At 39.8% G+C, this 15,759-nt stretch overlaps 1 protein-coding gene across 1 annotated transcript in view; it reads left to right on the top strand.

Annotated features, from left to right (window-relative positions):
- The window catches only part of cyfip1 (cytoplasmic FMR1 interacting protein 1), a 34,085-nt gene that overhangs the window by 9,071 nt on the left and 9,255 nt on the right, over positions 1 to 15,759 (top strand). The window contains exons 2-21 of the mRNA XM_015004091.2: positions 3,477 to 3,597; positions 4,743 to 4,832; positions 5,247 to 5,324; positions 5,857 to 5,958; positions 6,049 to 6,230; positions 6,757 to 6,853; positions 7,162 to 7,290; positions 7,754 to 7,858; positions 8,849 to 8,940; positions 9,045 to 9,162; positions 10,549 to 10,671; positions 10,784 to 10,909; positions 10,991 to 11,157; positions 11,756 to 11,903; positions 12,666 to 12,819; positions 12,905 to 13,061; positions 14,304 to 14,400; positions 14,766 to 14,842; positions 15,387 to 15,495; positions 15,578 to 15,697. Of these exons, the coding sequence (XP_014859577.1) occupies positions 3,481 to 3,597; positions 4,743 to 4,832; positions 5,247 to 5,324; positions 5,857 to 5,958; positions 6,049 to 6,230; positions 6,757 to 6,853; positions 7,162 to 7,290; positions 7,754 to 7,858; positions 8,849 to 8,940; positions 9,045 to 9,162; positions 10,549 to 10,671; positions 10,784 to 10,909; positions 10,991 to 11,157; positions 11,756 to 11,903; positions 12,666 to 12,819; positions 12,905 to 13,061; positions 14,304 to 14,400; positions 14,766 to 14,842; positions 15,387 to 15,495; positions 15,578 to 15,697 (2,388 nt within the window). The 5' untranslated portion in view covers positions 3,477 to 3,480. The remainder of the gene's footprint in view (positions 1 to 3,476; positions 3,598 to 4,742; positions 4,833 to 5,246; positions 5,325 to 5,856; positions 5,959 to 6,048; positions 6,231 to 6,756; positions 6,854 to 7,161; positions 7,291 to 7,753; positions 7,859 to 8,848; positions 8,941 to 9,044; positions 9,163 to 10,548; positions 10,672 to 10,783; positions 10,910 to 10,990; positions 11,158 to 11,755; positions 11,904 to 12,665; positions 12,820 to 12,904; positions 13,062 to 14,303; positions 14,401 to 14,765; positions 14,843 to 15,386; positions 15,496 to 15,577; positions 15,698 to 15,759) is intronic.

Below are 15,759 nucleotides of genomic sequence, written 5' to 3'. Positions count from 1 at the left end.
AATTAACAAGAGTATGGTCTCTAAGTATATTTAGTTTGTTTTTGCTTGCCCTTTTTTTGTATTCTGACCAGAACCAAAACCCACTGGGAATCCAAACTCTTGGATCACTGGTCTTGTTCTTCTTTGTGGCACCACGTCCTTTTAAACCATGAAGTTTATTTCTGGGATTTTCGTTTTATAATACTATAGGGACACTTGATTTACCAGCTACTATTAATCGACACTTTTTGGATTTATCACATTAAGAACAAAGTTTTGCGTCCTACTACTGATTCCATTTGGTCTGTCAGCTCTGAAATGCAGCTTGTATTCAGTGACGAAATGTGACTAACATTGACTAATAAAGTGTGCACCAAAAGAAGGAATAAGATTTTCCATTTTTTATGAATGAAGTCATTCATCTTTAATCTTTCAGATATTTACTACATTGATAACAAAATGCAGCAAAGAACATGTTTGTAGTATTTATAGACTAAACAAAATGAAAGTTTTTTTTTAATGAATGCTTTAAAATGTTTTATCAACCCTGCTGATTGCTGAAAAATTGACCAACTTTGCTCACTGTGGGTAACTTGTTTGACTCATAGTTACTGGCTGTCAAGTGTAGTGAGTCAGGCATTAAAAGCCTGATGTGGGTAAAACAGATCATTTATCTAAAAATAGCCAAAGTTTTCCTCAGCCAGCTGTGAGTCAGTAGGCCGGGATCCTCCATCTTTTTAACACTAACCCTTAAGGTTCAAAAACGTCATGCGGTCTTCTTGCAACCTGCTGTTGGTTCTCTTTCCTCCACTTCCCTCTGGAGATCCAATGACCTACGCTGACACCGCTCCTCCTCCCGCTGACCTGTGAGGTTTTCGTCGGTTCTTCTGTGGGACGCGGTTACGATTGCTGTGGGTTTGTGTTTGCAGATTGTGACGTCCGCCTGTCAGCAGGACTGTGGGAAAGCAAACTGAATCGTATCACATCACACCTACAGCACTACTGTGGCTAGCGCTAATCTGGTGGCCTCATCACTGAGGAGAGTTACTCTTCACAGCACAGAAAGCTGCCTTCTCTTTTACTGCTGATAGCTTTTTCAATGCCTTGGATTGTGAGTCTGATATTTTTATTTGTAGTAGCTTCTTTTATCGTCTTGTACATTATACCATTATTATCATTGCCACTACTGGAACCTATGGAGCCCCTAGAGGGACATTGAAGAAGAAAAATTAACTTTGTAGTGCGCATCACATACTATATTGTGTGCACCAGATGGTGTCTGCTGTCCACGAGATACTGATTGGTATGGGATAAAGTCTATTTTTTTCCTTCAATGCTGCTTAATTTTCACTGTTGCAATCTTGTTTTTTATGTATTGTCTTTTTAGGAACTATTTTTCTATTAAACTTTATACCTGATGATGCTGTAGCACCTTAATTTCCCCTTTCCATTCTATTTTTGACTGTGTTTTAGCTCTGTCTCATTCTTGATGCTTTGGAAACAATTGAGTGATTAAAAATGAGCTTCTCTATGATTTTGTGCTCACACGCTTGTCTGTACATGACTTGAGCAGAAAAAAAAAACAACACCGTCTGGTATGTTGTTGCCAAACTGCGGCAAGGTGACGGGGCTGTGTCTAAAGTGAAACACGGAAAGGTGTGCAGAGGAATGAGAGGGAAATGCCAAACCGGTGAGACGTTCTGTTCAGCGGCCCATGAGTCAGGATTTAACCCCGACCCGGATTCTGAAGCTGCATAGACAGGAAGCGGTGGGCATTTACACAGCTGTTTGCACAAGAGGAGCCTAAAATTGAGCTTTTTTTTTTTTTTTTTTTAGCTTCCTGTGTTTGGGAAGCTCTAACACCCATCCTTGAAGCTGCTCTAAGGAGAAGCGGGGACAAGTCGCATACACCTTCAGTCAATATTCAATAAATTAGAATATTATTGACATTTTATATATTCATAACACACAAATTCTATTCTTCAAAGGCTTTATTTCGGTTAATTATGATGATTTTCCTCTTGCTTGACGACATGACATTTAAAGTTAAAATATTAAATCAGATCAATTAAAAAACAATTTTTAAGAACAGAAATGTGGACTTAATGAAATGTATGTTTTATATCTGCTTAAAGGTTATTATTCAGAGAATATACTTTATTGATACCCAAGGGGGAATTGCTTATATGCTGACCGATACTCCATCCAAAGTGTTCAATATTAGTAAATTCAAATATAACCATAAGCCATATAAAATGTATATATAACATAAGTGTGGTATTGTCAATGATCTAAATATGTCTAAATGTAAAATAAATGTCTAAAAAAACCAAGAAGAATGCACACGGAAATGCATTCATCTGTAAGTAAATGAGTCTGGAAAGATTTTAATCTTTTTCATATTAAAAGAAAGATATCTAGTTTTCAAATTGTTTTGGGCTCAGTTGAATACATTTATTCTCAGTTATAAGAACCGGATTTGGGTCCCTTTTGTTCAAAGCACTTGCAAATATTTAGCCAAGTTTAATAATTTGCATATAAGCTGATTAGAGAGCAGCAAAGTCTCTGGATACAGGTGGTTCTACTTATTCTAAAAGCTCGATTACGAAGGGACGAATACTTAATATTTTCCATTGTAAGAAAATTATGTCTGTAATAATTTTATCCTGATTATAAATAAAAAAGTCTCCATCTGTGTCAACCACCTCCAACCACCTGCAGGTCAAATTTATATCATTCTTGAACTGCAGTTGGGAGCCACAAATGACCCCTGGGCTCTGATATATAACACCCTGCTACAGTGTTCATGCCCCTTGACCTTTTGGATTTTTGAAGGAACTCAGTCCAGGATATTCCTGGAAAAAAGAAAACCCTATTGGAAGCCGCCAGAAGCTAAGATCAGAGTTTTATATTACAGCAGGACAACAAACTTAACGACCAGCCTGACCTACAATTAGAGAGTTTAGATCAGAGCAGATTCATGTGTTAGAATGACCTAGTTAAAGGCCAAGGCTAAATCCAAATGTGGAACTGTGAGAAGATCACAAACTGATGTTCAGACATGCTCCATCCAATGTCGCTGAGCTTGAGACGTTTTGCAAAACAGTAATGAGTAAAGGTTTAAGTTCCTACCGTTTCCAGTCACCTCATATTTGTTCATTTTCTTTTGTTTTCTGTTGCTTAAAACCATTTTGCAAGGCAGTGTGGCGGCTGTTCAGATGAATGTACAGCTGTCAACATTTTATGATATGGTTTGAGTGACTTGGCTCAGACTCGTGTTTCATGTTCCTCTTCTGGTTTTTAAAAAGCATCTTAGTAAGGTGCATCAGAACAGTATTAGAATCTCCTCTGTGTCTTTGGACTGAACAGAAATTGAATCAGCGTCTGAGTTTGTCCCTCCAGGTTTCAAAGTTCTGCTTTAATTCTGCAGCTATGGCAGCATAGAGATGTGTTTCTAGACTAAAGTTTTAAAGCCTTTCTTTCTTGTTACTTTACAGCAATATGGCGTCCACTGTGACTCTAGAAGATGCTCTGTCCAACGTGGACCTGCTGGAGGAGCTGCCGCTGCCGGACCAGCAGCCGTGCATTGAGCCGCTCCCTGCCTCCGTCATGTACCAGGTCAGCGCTGGGATGGCTTGTTTCTACCGCTGTGCTTGTTCTCTTTAGGGCGAGATGGTGCCAAAATAAAATCTGCATATATATTTTTCATACCAGGTTCAATTCTAATATTTTTTTCTTCCTTTCTTTTCCAAAAAAAAAAAAAAGAAATTACAAATGAAAGAAAATATTTTCAAAAAGTGATTTTTATTTTAATTATCCCTTCTGTTAGTTGCATGACGGAGTATCAGGGCCAGACTACAGGACTCATTTTTTTGTTTAATTACAGGAACGTTGTTACACTATTAGCAGAAAAAATACGCAGTTTCCAGAAGGATGTCTTGAAATTACGAGAAAAAAGTTGCTTTAATGAGAAAAAAGCTTGGATAATTATTTTTTGTTGCAGTTTTCATTCTATTACTACTTAATTCTCCTAATATTAAGACTTTAATCTCAAGTTCTTTTGACTTTATTGCCATTTGACTTTATTCTCGTATTACTACAACTGCATTCTTGTAACATTATGCAGGGTTTCCCCCAGTGTAAGCCTGGTGGGCCACCAGGCTTTACTTGTGCCCCCACCAGGCTAAGCATTACTTATTTATTAAAATGTTTGCACTTTTTTAAGATTTCATAGTTGATGTTCAGGTATTAATCTTCCAATCTTTCAGTAACACATGATTATCAAGTGACATTTAAAAATTTCCTGTCAACTTTAAACATTTTTTAACTCAAAAACATGGTGGGCTGCTGGATGAATGACTGCCCTGGTGCCCAACCACCAGGCTTAGTGAGTTTTCTGGGGGAAACCTTGATTATGACTTTATTTTTGTATAAAAAAATCTCCCTCTGTCTCTCTCTCGCTCTCTCTCTATTAGCCTGACCTTTTTGCCGTATAGTTGATCTGAATACAAAGTCTAAATAAATAGAAGCAGCAAAACATGCTTGTCAAACCAGATGGGTGTGCTGACATCACTTTGGAGAGCAATGGTGAAAAATTAATACAATTAAATCTTCAAAAAAGAAAGATTCAACTAATCGATAAAATTGATTTCTGCTCTTTTACTTTTTTTTTAATGGCAACCTGATCTCTCTTTGTTAAAACGTTCATAATAATTCTCCATATCTGTTGCTCCATCTTCACTGTTGTTTCATTTTCCCAACAGCCCAACTTCAACACCAACTTCGAGGACCGAAATGCTTTTGTCACCGGCATCGCCAGATACATCGAGCAGGCCACCGTCCACTCCAACATGGTACGTCTCTGCTCTGCGTCTGTTATCTAGCTGGGGGAAACAAAAACGCACACAAACTCACCAGAACGAGGTCAGAGGCCTTTTGAAGCTGGGCTGTGGGACTTGGCCGTCCCTGTAGCACATTTGGTGCTGTGGAGCAGGCGGTCACGGGATCCAAACCCTGGATCGAGCGGCCCAGGGACAAACGGCGGCTCTGAAGCCGCTCTTGTCGGGAATAGCAGGTCTTTGTCTCTAATTAGTGAGAGATAATTGCTCGGGGTGGGGATCAAACCGGACTTTGTTTGGAGGAAGGGCGGGTTCCCACTCTTGCCCTCGGGGAATAAACTCGCCGCAGAAGCAACCATGCATGCATCATGTGAGGTTTTGTTTTAGTTGAGGCTGTGTGAAGTGACTGAATATTTTTGTTTGGGTCAGAATGACATGTTGGAGGAGGGGCAGGAGTACGCCGTCATGCTGTACACCTGGAGGAGCTGCTCCCGCGCCATACCGCAGGTAAACTGGACTTTTCTAACTAGGGACGCACCGATTCACTTTTTTCACTTCCGATTCCGATCTGATTCAGAAAAACGGCGCTGAATTTACTTGAAACATTTCTTTTCTTTAACACATAAATGTACTGAATTACAAATTTATTTAATAACTCTGCACCAGCACAGCCCACATAAATACACTAATAACTTCACAAGCCTGGTTAAATATGTGAAAACAAACCTATTGTCAACAACAGGTTGACAATAGGTCGACCAAGGTAGGTTGACTACCATAGTCAAACGTAAAAATAAATTGCAACAAACCTTCTTTCTTTCAGAAAGTGAAATTAGAAATATAATATAAAATGAATAATAAAGCATGATGTCGCTCAGAGCGTAGAATTAGACTGAATAGATCTGCCTTTATGGATTGGGCACATCGTCACCGATGCACAAACTATAATTTTTGTCAATATTGGTAACGATATTGGTATCAGATTGGTGCAGCTCTAGTTCTAACAATGATTCTTTAACCTTCGCCTTTCTTTTCCCAGGTGAAATGTAACGAGCAGCCAAACAGAGTGGAGATCTATGAGAAGACTGTGGAGGTCCTTGAGCCAGAAGTCACCAAGCTAATGAACTTCATGTACTTCCAGGTACCGTCCTACACACTACTAGGACGGTACAGATTTTTAGCTGATCCTCTACTATTTTCGGCTTATTGGAGCCTCTCTTTTCCCATCCAGCGCTCTGCCATCGACCGTTTCTGCGGGGAGGTTCGCCGTCTGTGCCACACCGAGCGCAGGAAGGACTTTGTCTCGGAGGCGTACCTGCTGACCCTGGGGAAGTTCATCAACATGTTCGCCGTGCTGGACGAGCTGAAGAACATGAAGTGCAGCGTCAAGAACGACCACTCTGCATACAAACGGTATTCAGAAGCTCTACAGGCTGCAGTGCAGCTGCTGTCCGGTGCCAACACTAGATGGCAGGATGTTTGTTCAGAATGTCCAGATTTAAGCCGAGGGAAGACGCTGGTTGGTACCGATCTGGAAGAGGATGAAGGACAGTTCAATGTGATTTAAAAGAAAAACAATGAAATATTTAATACATTAACTTAACATTTTTATTTTTTTGGTGTACATAATGAACTAAACCTACATTTTAATAGTATACAGTTATGTTTTATTCAGCTAGAACTTCCTGTAGTTTTCATCTGTTCCGAGTTGATTACAAGCAGTTGTAGTTTTCTGTGCAGGAAGTGAAGGAACGACTCCACCAGTTTCTCCTAAAGTCACACAGTCGCCTCCGATTCAGATTGTGACCCTTCCAGATTGTTTAGCGGTTGTTAAAAACACTAAACTGCATTTTTTTAATTTTGGTTTTGCAGATTGTTTTTATTTTAAATGCTGCTTAAAACCAAAAATGGTGTAAAAGCGATCTTTCTCTCTGTCTAGAGCTGCTCAGTTTCTCAGGAAGATGTCCGAACCCTCCTCCATTCAGGAGTCTCAGAATCTGTCCATGTTCCTGGCAAACCACAACAAAATCACTCAGGTTTGTCTTATTGTTCTGCACCAAATACTTATTAAAGTGGCCATTTAGGACACATAGTCATGATTTTTCTTGTCGTTTTTGGAAAAATAAATGCACAAATAAAATTTTAAGAAGTTTAAATGATGTTGCAGAGCAGAACATTCAAATAAAGAGAAAAAAATCTTTATTTGTATTGGGCTTTATTACCATTATTACAATATGTTTCTTTAAAAATACTACATGTAATGACCAGCAGTCGAGTTGATATTCATTTTCATGTAATACATATTTAAAAAATATTCATTGCTGGTGGTCTGTCTGCCCATCAGTCGCTGCAGCAGCAGCTGGAAGTGATCAACGGCTACGAAGAGCTGCTGGCCGACATCGTCAACCTGTGTGTGGATTACTACGAGAATAAGTTGTATCTCACACCCAGTGAGAAACACATGCTGCTCAAGGTGAATGGAACTGAAATGATATAAATTAGAGCTGCAGGATATTGTGGAAAACATTTGGAAAATATTGTGAATATTGTTCGAACTTTATGATTTGCATTAAATAACCAGATAATTGAAAAGATGTCATCTTCCTTCTTTGAGTTTAGAGCAAATCTAGACCACAAATAGTGAGTAATCTCTGCAGCTACTGGGGAAAAATAAAAACCTTTGTTTTAACTTCCTAAACATTTCAGTGCTACATTAAATAAGCTTTACCTTGTTTACTACAGGCATAAGGAGCCCAAAATGCTCCATACTTAAATGTTTAGCTTTATTGCAGTTCTTTATGATATCCATTTTGCATCTACTGATAATGCGGCAACAATGTATTGGCGATATATTTTCAATCTTTAATACAAATGCAGAAGTGGATCATTGTTGACATATGTAGACATCCTCTTTGTAACTCTTTTCACCTGTGCAGGTTATGGGTTTTGGTTTGTACCTCATGGATGGAAACAGCAGCAACATCTACAAGCTAGACGCCAAGAAGAGGATCAACCTCACCAAGATCGACAAGTTTTTCAAGGTAGAGAGAGACACGCGAGCATTTTAATAAAATATTCTACACTTCATCTTACTTTGATTTGCACTCTGATACTGTTTGGTTTTTATATCAAAGCATAAAACGTGTGATCGTACTTATTAATTAATAGTTATTGAATTATGGTCGGCCAAACAGAGTTGGCATACATCTGGCTCAAAGCTCGTTGTGGGAACGTCTGTTCAGTTGGACGCTACAATCTGAATGGATCAGCGCATTTCTCCCAACATGATTCTGACACATTATAACAAGATTAGTTTGATTTTCTTTCCTACTGGCCAAACTGTAACATCTGTGCAAAGTTCTTGAGCTAGCCTTAAAGCAGTAGTTAATTGTCAGATAAAATGGTGGGCACTACTAGCTAAAATGTTATTTTCACTAATGCTGGAGCTCTATGGTATTTAATGGAATCCACTTCAAAATAAGAGCATGAACATGAATGCTTAGTAATTTTAAGCATTCATGAATTCTTAACATGAATGCTTAAAATTACTTAAGTATTTTAAGCAATTTTAAAATGCTTGAGACTTCTTAACGGTCAATAAGCAAAGCTTCAACACAGATAACATGCTTCATTCAACTAAAACTTTACAAAACAGCCATGCTTGGTTTAGCTAACGCATTAGAGGAAGTGTCAGATATAAATGGTTCTACTATAGTAAATGACCACAAAAGGGTAGGGATGCAGATTAGCTAAATATTCATTTGTAATTACAGAATGTATTCAGTCTGCTCTTTAACACCTGTTGAATGTTGCTGCTAATTTGTTGGGATGAAATTAGAGTATAATAGAACTTATATCACATGTAGCACATCTTAAGTTGCAGGTTCTCACTTCACAAGGAAACATCATGTCGACAAAATAACAATTTTATGGTCTAATTTAGACCAAGTTTTAAGTTTCTGTTGAAAATCCATCTGGGATTGTAAATGCAGCATTTACAGGAAACATCTTTGTGTTTTTGGGTTTAACAGCAACTGCAGGTGGTGCCGCTGTTTGGCGACATGCAGATCGAATTGTCCCGGTACATCAAGACCAGCGCTCACTTTGAAGAGAACAAATCCAAGTGAGACTAAATCTGCATCAGAAACATGGAAACAATACAGTGCAGATTACTATTTGTTGTACATATTTCCATGTGCATTTTTGTTGTTTTTCTCCACCCTCCAGATGGACCTGCACTTCTATATCCAGCAGCCCTCAGTACAACATATGTGAGCAGATGATTCAGATCAGGGAGGATCACATGCGCTTCATCTCTGAACTCGCTCGCTATAGCAACAGCGAGGTTCGTATGGGAGACGCAGACCTGATGGTCATCTGCTCAAGTGATGCATCACACCTTTGTACTCGACACTGTGAGCCCAGTTAAAAACAGAAGTGAACCCTACATCCACAGCCAGGCTGTTTTCGGTTGCACTATGATGTAAAAGTCGATCGTTTTGGTTACATGCGTCAAACTCGAGGCCCTGGGGCCAAATTCAGCCCACCGTAGCTTCTTATGTGGCCCTCTAGACTCCAGAGAGACGCATAAGGAGAACCTTCAAGGTAACAGCTGTTTTGCTTAAATGTTATATCAGTCGAATCAAAGCAGTTTTTATCTATATACTGCCACATTACGTCAATCAGACCCTCTAGCTTTTTTTGATTCACACAAAATCAATACATCTCTGCATTTTGCTGTGTTAATGCATAATTGTAAGGTTACTGCAAATTTTCCTCAAAATAAATAAAAAAAAAATTGGTTAATCAATCAATCAAGTTTACTTGTATAGCACATTTCAGCAAAAGGCAGTTCAAAGTGCTTTACGTCGTAAAAACACTGAGATAGAAAGTCATAAAAACATCACCAATTGAGAAATGAATAACAAACATTACATTTTAATTAGCACCAAATCATCAATACACACCAAATATGTTGGTCAATGTTCCATTTATTACGGTTAAAAAGCAACTCTAAACAAGTGAGCTTTTGATCTTGATTTAAAGGAGCTCAGTGTTTTGGCTGTTTTGCAGTTTTCTGGATATTTGTTCCAGATTTGTGGTGCATAGAAGATGAATCTTGCTAAAGTTATACGAACTCCCCACCTGTAGGTGCCAGTATTTCTTATTTCTACTCCACTGCTGCCTCAGCTTTACTTGGTCTCAACTTACAGCCCGTGAACAATACGATGAGTAGCAAAAAGTCACATCTATCGTCACATAAGTGCAACATTTTTTGCAAATGTTTCTAAAGTAGTTCCAGAAAATCTGCTATTTTAATTGCAAAAAATAAAAAAAATCCCCAAAAACAATCATGAATTCCCAGTGGGACTGATAAGTGTGAAAAGATGTTCAATATAATTTAGTTTCTGGAAGAACTCATCACATGCAGAGAGTTTTTTGACTGTCTGCATGTGATGAGTGCCTCAGACACTCGTCACATGCAGAATGTGTTTTATCAGCACATTCTTCAGCAGTCAGCCCATTAAGAATATTCATGACCTTGAAAAGGCCCAAAATGAATTTGACAGCCCTGATACAGGTGGAAAATTTAAATCTTCCTAGAAATTTAAATTTCCTGAAGGCTCGTGAGTTAATGTGATTCACATAATTTATGAGGAAAGTCATGATGTGGTGTGAGTCGAATTTTTTTAAAATTTTTTTCTATATTTTTTTTTTTGTGTGATCGCAGGTTGTGACCGGATCCGGGCGTCAGGAATCCCAGAAGACGGATGCAGAGTACAGGAAGCTGTTTGACCTGGCCCTGCAGGGCATGCAGCTGCTCTCCCAGTGGAGTGCTCACGTTATGGAAGTGGTACGAGAGAACAGGCCATCTTCTCAACACGTGATCAGTTCTTCACAACACAACTGATGCAGTTTGCCACTTTCGACCATTCAAAGAAAGTCTCCGTCTCTCTCTCCCACAGTACTCATGGAAACTGGTTCACCCGACGGACAAATACTCCAACAAGGAGTGTCCCGACAACGCTGAGGAGTACGAGAGGGCCACCCGCTACAACTACACCAGCGAGGAGAAGTTCGCCCTCGTAGAGGTCTGTCGCATCGTCACTCTGAAAACATGATGTCAGACGACTGGCAGCCTGGTGGCTCATCACATGTTGCGCTGTTGGCAGGTGATGGCTATGATAAAGGGGCTGCAGGTGCTGATGGGACGCATGGAGAGCGTGTTTAACCACGCCATCCGTCACACCATCTACTCAGCTCTGCAGGACTTTGCTCAGATTACCCTGAGAGACCCGCTGAGGCAGGCCATCAAGAAGAAGAAGAACGTCATCCAGAGGTCGGACCCAAATGACGCCCGGTTTCACATTGTGCTTAAAGTCTGGTGATCAGAGGTGCAGAAAAAACAAATAGATTCTACAGAGAATTGCCATTCCTAGTCCTGGGAATTCTGGATCGATTCAAAATGCTCAAAAGTCGTTCAGCGTTGAAGTTGTACGTCTTTGCTGCATATCGCATACTGGCCACCATATACATTTTGAATAATTCTTTTTTCTTTTTTTTTTTATTCATGAAAATGCCTGGTGGCTAAGCAAAGCCGATACTGGTAACACAAGAACTTTATGCACAAACCTATTTTTGTGTTTAAAGATAAACTGATTGTATTTTTTTACACTGGAATTTATGTTAAATATCCAAAATAAAAATGCTAAATGAACCAAAAATAAAACCCTCATTCAACCAAAACCAAAAATAAGTTGGATTATGAAGTCTCTGTAAACAAAATTGGCCATCAAAAAAATATCAATCATCAGAAAGGAAATAATTGAACCCATTTAAATTCATCGTTAACTTTCTTATTGCAGCAGGATTATTGCTGTCAGTTTATTTTTTTTCTTATGCACAGGCTAATTAAAGTTTCTGACCCGTTGCTGCAGCGTCCTTCAGGCCATCCGTAAAACGGTGTGTGACTGGGAGACGGGCCGGGAGCCGCACAACGACCCCGCCCTGCGAGGGGAGAAGGACCCAAAGGGGGGCTTCGACATTAAAGTCCCGCGGCGAGCCGTGGGGCCCTCCAGCACTCAGGTGTGTCTCCATTTCAACCTTTCTAGTCGTGGAGCTGGTAGAGTTTGACTAAAATAAACTTTAAACAGATGAATCTGTGTCATTTACTCTAAATTGAAATGGTGCTTTTTTAGTGTTGGGCAGACATGATCCCTTATTATCATCCCAGCTATAATCCTTTCCCACACCTTGAAGGTGTCAACAGATCAGGCTCCGCCAGTTCACATTAATCAGGCTTATGAAGCTCATGGAGCCGGTGTGGCAGCCGATTAGAGCGCAGGTCTGCACTGTTGTATCAAAACTGACTGGGCAAGACGGATGAGCCATACTCTTTATGTCCTGTACTTTACTGTTGTGTTTTTTGTTTTTTGGTGTTCAGTTGACTTCTATTGGAGCTTTTCTTTGTCCTGCATGAACCTTAGGACTTTAGAAATGGCTATTGATTAAAATATGATCTGTGTTCAGGAGTCAGGAGTTTTGTTGCTGAGCAACATTTCGGGCAAATAGTTTCGTCCATTATGTTGCGTAAACCCCGCAGATTTATCAGCTTAGAGCTTTGCTCTTAGAACCAATCTACTGTCCAGATTGCTTCCAAGAACAGATTTCAACACCTGCGTTTTCAGTGCTTCTTAGATAAAGAGATAAAAATGTTAGAGGATGACCCAGAACAGAAGAGATGCAGTGAACTTCCAAACAAGCCAATTTCCTAAAAATCATTGTTGTTGGTGCCACCAGGCTGCTGACCTCACTTTCCTTTTCTCTGTTTGTTCATAAACGCCGCAGCTCTACATGGTGAGGACGATGCTGGAGTCTCTCATTGCAGACAAAAGCGGCTCGAAGAAGACCCTGCGCAGCAGCCTGGAGGGCCCCACCATCCTGGACATTGAAAAATTTCACAAGGAGTCTTTCTTTTACACACATCTGCTGAACTTCAGTGGTGAGGAGTTTGATTCTGTAATGGCAGAAATTTGGATGAAAAAAAAGAGCCCAGATTTAAAACCCTTCTCTGTGTCTCCATGCAGAGACTCTGCAGCAGTGCTGCGACCTCTCCCAGCTCTGGTTCAGGGAGTTCTTCCTGGAGCTCACCATGGGCCGCCGGATCCAGTTCCCCATTGAGATGTCCATGCCGTGGATCCTCACCGACCACATCCTGGACACCAAGGAGGCTTCCATGATGGAGTAAGTCTTTCTGTCGTGAAACATCTTCTGGAAACTCTTCTTCTTCCAGCCCAGTCGGCGTGTATCGTGAATTTATCGTGATAAATTCATTTTCATAAGAATTTTGATTAAGTTGCAAATTACAATTAACGATATTTAAAAATGCCCAAAACTGTCCGTATTGTTTGGATTGGGAATTTTACTGTTTTCTTCACTGTTTCTTCAATGAGAGTAAAAATAAATTTGAAAATATGATTAAATGCAAATACTGAGATAGGTGACACAAATCACGCTCATTTTTTATGCGACTGGTTTAAATTTGGTCATGTTTTTCCAGAGTATTATTTGTGCTTGAGGGACTATAAATGCTGTGACTCTGTCATACAGTTTTTTAAAAAGAAGTAATAAATATTTTAATCGTCTCTTTTATCGTTATCATAATAATACCACAACATATTGTGAACATCGCCCACCCTATCTGACAAACTGACACTTTTTCTGATTGGTTTTATCTACATGATACAATGACCCACCAGCAAAATAAAGTCTGTTTTCTGTCTTCAACACCTTCTTCCACATGTTTGCTGTGTCACAGAGGTAAAAACTATTCACTAATAGGGCGACATAAAACTAAAACAAGTGGCTGCTCTAGATGTTACTTGGGCTTAACAAAAAGTTTGGGGAGTCATAGCAGTGGAAGACTCTGAAATCCATTTATCGTGTTTATGCCACGTTTAAGCTCTTTATGTTGATCTGATACAATCTCAATTTAACGCTTTGATGATTTTGGTTGCAACGTGACTGAAAGTGGAAGAGCTCAGGGGCGTGAATACTTTGCCTGTGCACCGCATGCTCACCTTTCTGACCAGATTCTCCAGAGTTGCTCTGCAAAGCTGGATGTTGTTTCTTCATGTTTTCAGGCCTGTTTTCATGTTGGCCACTGGATTACTGCGGTACGCTACAGATTTACATAAGCCATTAAGCACCTTCTCTGGCACCGGCCAGAACTCTGTAATTCTTCAAACCGACACCAAAATAAATCAACTTTATTCATTTGCTTGTGTCATGATGACATCATCATCATCTTTTTTTTTTTTTTTTTTAAGCATTCACCTTGCAGGAGTAGTGTGGCAGAATGTAGTCAATGGCAGAATTAGGACTTAATTATGTGCAAATGTTTCTGTGTTGTATCCTGGAACTATTTCAGGCACATTTGAAGCGAATTTTTATGTGTAACATAAAGTCTTCCTCAAATGTGTGCAGGTACGTGTTGTATCCCCTGGACTTGTACAACGACAGCGCACACTACGCTCTGACCAAATTCAAGAAGCAGTTCCTCTATGATGAGATAGAGGCCGAGGTAATGCACTGTAAATGTGTCCTGGATGATGTGATGGTCCTTTAGAGAAGCTTAATCTTTTATATTCGGTGTGGCAGAGCTTCATGACAAAATACGCTTTCCCCCCTCCCCCCGTTTAATACTGCATATTGTTTGCAGTCATGTTGTGCACCATAAATCCACGCTTCAGCTCTCTTCAATAATCTCTGTTGCATATCTCTGCTATATATGTAGAGCCATTGCATAACAGTTTATAAATGGTGAGGGTTTTTCCTCTTTTTTGTCTTGAATCAAATCGAAAAATCGCAAGGGACAAATTGCTGCCTTCCATAGTTGTTTAATCGTTTATTTACAAGGCATTCTAACTCTTTATTTTGCTTTTTCAGGTCAACTTGTGCTTTGATCAGTTTGTCTACAAGCTGGCTGATCAGATATTTGCCTATTACAAGATCCTAGCTGGAAGGTGAGTGCTCCTGTTTCCACTGTTTGTCTTTTCCAAATAAAACCGCCATGTGTGAAACAGACCCTCAGCATGATACTGCCACCATCAAGTTGGTCTTCTGAGAAATGTATTTTCATCTGAAAGATCTGATGGTTGAAGTTTGGACAACAATCAGACGACAAATTCAATATCTGAGAACTGTCTTCTACAATGTCAAACAAACACCAGATATCAAGTTTTATTTCATTGTTTATTAAAGGTTTTTATATGCATGATGCACAGAAGAAGCAAGATGGAGTTCTCCTTCAACTGGTTCATTTTTCTTTTAACTTTTTACAAAGTTTCTTTAAACTTATGCAACACAAAGGTGCTTCAGTGTTTTTGTCTTCCACAATCCAGATGTTCGTATCTCATTTGTCGAGATAATAGATGAAGAACTTAGCCTTAAATTTATAGAAATAAGACAACATCTGGTAAAGTTCTGAAATATTTCAATACATCAGAATGAAATCTTTTTAAGCGGTCCTTCATCCGAGTCTTTTCACTCTCTGTTTGAATCCCTCAGTCTTCTCCTCGATAAACGCTTGAGAGCCGACTGCAAGAACCAGGGCGCCAACATTCCCTGGCCCACTTCCAACAGATATGAGACCCTGCTGAAGCAGCGCCACGTCCAGGTGTGTCCCCTACCTGCTTCTCCCTTCCCTCCTCTCCCCTTCAGCACCCTCCTTCCCTTTACTAACAGAGCCTCTGCCTCAGCTCCTGGGCCGCTCCATCGACCTGAACCGACTCATCACCCAGCGGGTCTCTGCGGCACTCCACAAATCTCTGGAGCTCGCAATCAACCGCTTCGAGAGCGAGGACCTCACCTCCATAATGGCACGTCGACTCTTCGATTTTTTGTTTTGCTTGTTTTATCAAAAAAGCAAACAGCTTCTTTT

This window comes from Poecilia mexicana, unplaced genomic scaffold, assembly GCF_051168715.1.
Source record: "Poecilia mexicana isolate PSO_F unplaced genomic scaffold, ASM5116871v1 scaffold_4, whole genome shotgun sequence".
Taxonomy (NCBI): Eukaryota; Metazoa; Chordata; class Actinopteri; order Cyprinodontiformes; family Poeciliidae; genus Poecilia; species Poecilia mexicana.
This window is presented reverse-complemented; position numbering and strand designations above follow the sequence as displayed.